The sequence below is a fragment of the Ammodytes marinus genome (genome assembly GCF_949987685.1).
Source record: "Ammodytes marinus genome assembly, chromosome: 12".
Lineage (NCBI taxonomy): Eukaryota > Metazoa > Chordata > Actinopteri > Uranoscopiformes > Ammodytidae > Ammodytes > Ammodytes marinus.
Genome location: NC_137216.1, coordinates 22,933,881 through 22,938,769, shown reverse-complemented (window position 1 = coordinate 22,938,769; position 4,889 = coordinate 22,933,881). Strand labels below are relative to the sequence as shown.

At 43.2% G+C, this 4,889-nt stretch overlaps 1 protein-coding gene across 2 annotated transcripts in view; it reads right to left on the bottom strand.

Annotated features, from left to right (window-relative positions):
• Nucleotides 1–3,075, bottom strand: part of klf12b (Kruppel like factor 12b) — a 35,405-nt gene extending 32,330 nt beyond the window's left edge. Inside the window, exon 1 of one of the 2 annotated variants that reach the window (XM_080037756.1) lies at nt 2,956–3,075. In XM_080037756.1, coding sequence (XP_079893882.1) covers nt 2,956–3,049 — 94 coding nt within the window. In that variant the 5' untranslated portion in view covers nt 3,050–3,075. Of the gene's footprint in view, nt 1–2,530; nt 2,759–2,955 lie in introns of those variants that run through there. The other variant, XM_080037757.1, reaches the window with a different exon arrangement.
• Nucleotides 3,076–4,889: the final 1,814 nt, after the last annotated feature.

The window sequence follows — 4,889 nt, the reverse complement described above, 5'->3', positions numbered from 1 at the left end:
GTATCGTCTGCTGCTGGTTCCTGTTCATCTCAGTAGGAAACTAGCTTGTACATACATTGTTTATAAGGTTAATAACTCACATACATTATCACATAAAGATGGTTTCTGTGGTTTTCATGTTTTTTTAATATGTTTTGAACAAGGAAGTAACGTGCTGTGTATCAGGACTGAACTGACAGCAAGATGTTCAGACACCAGTGAGAGGAGCTCTGCTGCTTAAAGCCATTGATTCATTGGGTGACAACAATAATGTAAAGGTGGGGTCAGCAATTATGCAGTGTGCTTGATGTAAAAAAAAACACTTTTTGTCACAATCGGTGAATATCTCCCCACGATCCTATGGCTGTCAATATACAGCCATAGGCTCTGTAAACAGGCATGTTGCTATCTACGGTGGGCCCTCCATGTTTACGTACCCTTTGTTTACATGCCAGTTTACAGAGCCTAGGTTGTGTGGGAACAAATTTTTTCTTTTTTGTTCAGTGCAGCACACACATTACGGACAGCTGGATGTGAGGACATATTCACTGATATTGACAAAAAGGGATTTTGACAACAGGCATTCTCAAGAAATTGCTGACCCCCCCCCACCTTTAAAGATTCAGTGCTAAAGATTGGTGTGTACATACGTACAGCAGCCACACTCTCTTTAGCGCTGACTATGGCAACTCGACCACAGACATGTGGTTCAATGTTGCAGCAATTACGACTTTAAAGTATTCCTCAACATGCTATCATATTGTCATAAATATTGTTAAGGCAAAAATACTCTGCGAAATTATAATATCAGTTTCAGCCTCTCCTAATAACAACCTCCACTGAGTTGGTCTTAAATGGCAAGGAATATTTGTATGTTGCCGGTTTCGAAGCTCCAATAAGATTCTTATTCACCTTTAATGTTGGGTGAACAGAGCCTTCTCCGTGTGTGAGGTGATATCAGCTGGTTTATTCATGCAAAGGGAGAAGGCCTCTTTGTGAATGGATTTAAGTGAGAGTTTAAATAGGCGCTAATCTCGCTCACTGAACATCCGCGAGCAGCAGGGGGTATGACCCAACCTCCCTCCCCCTTTTTTAGTATCTTCTTCTTCTTTTTTTTCCAAGAAAAGACCCCCACTTAGACACACGCACACACACAGACACACACACACACACACACACACACCCTTGCGCTGTCACACAGTCAAAGGCAAGGCAGGGCCTCTCCACAGCGCCAGGGTAAAGTCACAGAGGTCAGTGCTCAGTTTCCACATCAAACCCAGGAGCAGAGGCCAGAGTCTCATCCCCCCCCCCTCCCACTCTTCTCTCCCTCCCTCCTGCTCTCTCTTGCTCTCCGCCCTCATCCCCTCCTCTCGCCAACACCCCCACCACTGCACACACACCCTCCTCCTCCCCCCTTTTGCTGGATGTACAAATGCCTTTGCTGTCAGCTCTGCCCCGGTCCCCTGTAATTGAAAATAACAGCCAAGGGCCAGCCCCCGGCCACTCTCCCCAACCTGGTGGCTCTCTGCCTCTCTGACAGCCACCCATCAATACCAATGACTATTACCCTGGAAGTGAGAGCGCTGCCGATGACATCCAAGACACCACCCCTGCAACACTCCCACACTCCCACACACACACACACACACACACACACACACACACACACACACACACACACACACACACACACACACTCACACACACACACACAAACAGCCACACACCTCCCCCCCAGTGTCCTTCCTCCGCTACCCGAGCCTTCTAATGTTTAACCCGTTGCTAACAGCCCTGGTTTTCTCTGTCTCTAAGCTGCTACTGTAGGCAACGTTAAGCAAACAAGCTTGTCCCTCTCTCTCTCACACACACACACACACACACACACACACACACACACACACACACACACACACACACACACACACACACACACACACACACACACAAATGCACACCCGCAACTCTCTTAAGGCATGCACAGAAGTCTGACAAGCAGCAAACTTTTTTCCAGCGTGAAGTGCTGATAGAGAGTGAGAGAGAGTTTGGTGCTCTCTCACTTTGCACTCTTATATCCCCCCTTCACCAAGACTTGCAGTCACTTTCATTCCATAACACTATTGCTACACTGCTAAGCTGATATGTTGTGAAGTTTCTTTAAAAAGGGAAATAAGTTAGACATTAAGAGATTTCACAACTGATGCCGGTAAAGTCAGGATGCTTCTTCATGGCCGTTGTCATCCAGTTGTAGGATCCCTTTACTTCTCTAACTTGCCATGACAGCTTATGAATTTACTTTGGCAATAGGTGTTCCATGACCAGTCAGCAGCAGAGTCTCTTGTTTCCCACACGGCAGGCGCACACACACACACACACTGACACTGACAGACACCAAACACAATGCCATAGGTGATCTGAGCTGTCATCTGCCTTGACAGAGAAATGACAGCTGAACCAGACGCACTGAACACAAGCACAAAGCTCGGCAACATGACAAATGAAGCACACAGCGGCGAGCCAGCAGAGGAACGGGACCAAGAAAAATTGCACAGACCTTGTCAGAAGCTGCAGATCCGACTAGGAGACTGTTTTCTTTTTCTACAGTCCTCTACAGTCTCCTCTCCTCCTCTCCCCTCTCCTCTCCTCTCCTCTCCACTCACTCTGCCTATGTCCGTGTGTGTGTGTGTGTGTGTGTGTGTGTGTGTGTGTGTGTGTGTGTGTGTGTGTGTGTGTGTGTGTGTGTGTGTTTGTGTGTGTGTGTGTGTGTGTGTGTTTGTGTAGGTGTGTTGTGTGTGTGTGTGTGTGTGAGTGAGTGAGTGAGTGTGTGTGTGTGTGAGAGTGTGTGTGAGTGAGTGAGTGTGAGTGTATGTGAGTGAGCAGCAGCTCCCTCCCCTTCTGCCTCTCAGCTGCTCAGCTCAGGCAGTTCTCAGGAAATGAATGGGAGCGCACAGAGAACTGTTGTACTTGCAAATGACTTACCCCGAGTCACATGATCCGCTAAATGTAGGGTGGGCCGGTGGGTGGAGGCTTCATAAGCAAAGGGAAGACAATATACTCTAAGCTTTAACAGCATGCATCGAATTACACGGGGCCCCTCCGGGGAGGTTTCCGACGCGTCCGCTCTCAGCCAGCCCGAACTCCCTGTCTACCCCTCCCGGAGCGCAGCGGAGAGCCCCGGGCTGGGGGTGAGCACCGGAGCACCTCCCCGTTTAAAGGGGACGGAGAGGAAGGTGAAGCAAGGCAAACAGTTGCAATAGTAGTTTGATTAACAACAACCCATTCGTTTAGTGTGTCATTTTTTGAGGATTAATAATTGGATAATTGATTCGCCTCTTCACCTTATAGTAGCCTAAATAAGCAAACGTTTTGTTTACTTATTACAAATATAGTTAAACTGCTTAAAATGTTAAGACTATATATATATATATATATATATATATATATATATATATATATATATATATATATATATATATATATATATATATACATACATATATATACATATATATATATATATATATATATATATATATATATATATATTGGGCTACATTAATGGAAACGCTTTTGATAATCGATCCGTTTTTCAAGTAGAATATCCAAAATATAATGCTAATTTATTTATGTATTATATAGGGGAAAAATGATATATAAAGTATAAATATATACAGTATATACTGTATATATATATATATATATATATATATATATATATATATATATATATATACTTTTCTTTACCCCTATGATTACAGCTGTATGGAATCTTAATTTAGAAAAATAACAGAATAACAATGAATAATCGAAACATACACACACATGTACAACCATATACATTATTAAGGTATTAATTAGTAATACAAGTTATTCTATTGTGTATTAAATATTAATGGAGGAGAACTGGAGAAACTTGCACCAGTGAATTTAGCTAAACTCTAAATTCTCGACAATTTATTCCTATGAATATTCCACAAGCCTATTTCTCTTCTCTCAGTTGGTCTCACTTTCTGTTCCTGCAGTTAAAATGACACATTTCTGCTTGCTGTTTAAGTGACCAGCCTTGAATAATATGCTGAAACATTTCCCTTTTAAATTGTCATCTGTTTAGTGCATAAGCCACTTTTCCCATGTAAGTTCTCATCCTGGTTTTCTCCATTAAAAGGTATCTCAGTGGTATGGGAGGCTGATGCCGCTCTGCGCCCACAGTCGGTCCCCTGGGAGCCCTAATTAAGGTAAAGAAAGCAGCACTCATCTGCATGGCTGATAGCTCATACCACACTCTGTATAGTGGAGCTAGGAGGGAGGATGATTGAGAGATCCAGAGATGATAGAGCGAGGGGAAGAAGAAGAAGACTATTTACAATAGTACAGTGAGCCTGGTCCAGCTGCTACCCACTTAATATTCATTCTGTTTCACTTCAGATACTGTATGCCTATGTCTTCTGTTTGCGATGAATGGTGGATAATGTGGTTGGGTGGAGACGGGAGCATGGAACGAAAGGGGATGGAAGACAATATTAATAAGGTTGGATAGGCTGGATAGAGGGATGGATGGGTGATTGTGTGCGGGTGAATTAAGAAGTGTATTCTGTGTGGGAAGGAGGGGCTCGAGGTGTCCAATGGACGGAGGGGGTTGGTTGAATGAATGGATGGATAGATAGATAGAATAATGGAGAGGAGGGGATGATCTGGCTGTGGTGTGAATTATATTGGGATGTAATTGCAGACTTCAAAACCAGTCAGCCAAATAAGCCTGATTAGATCTTCATTTCAAGGTGTTTTCTTTCAAGAATTTTGGGTTTTATTGTGGGTAATTATATTACGTATCATTATCTAATGATCACATGTTTGAATACATTTTTTTTAACATATTGTAGCTAGTACGATTTAAACTGAGAGCTTTACATCAG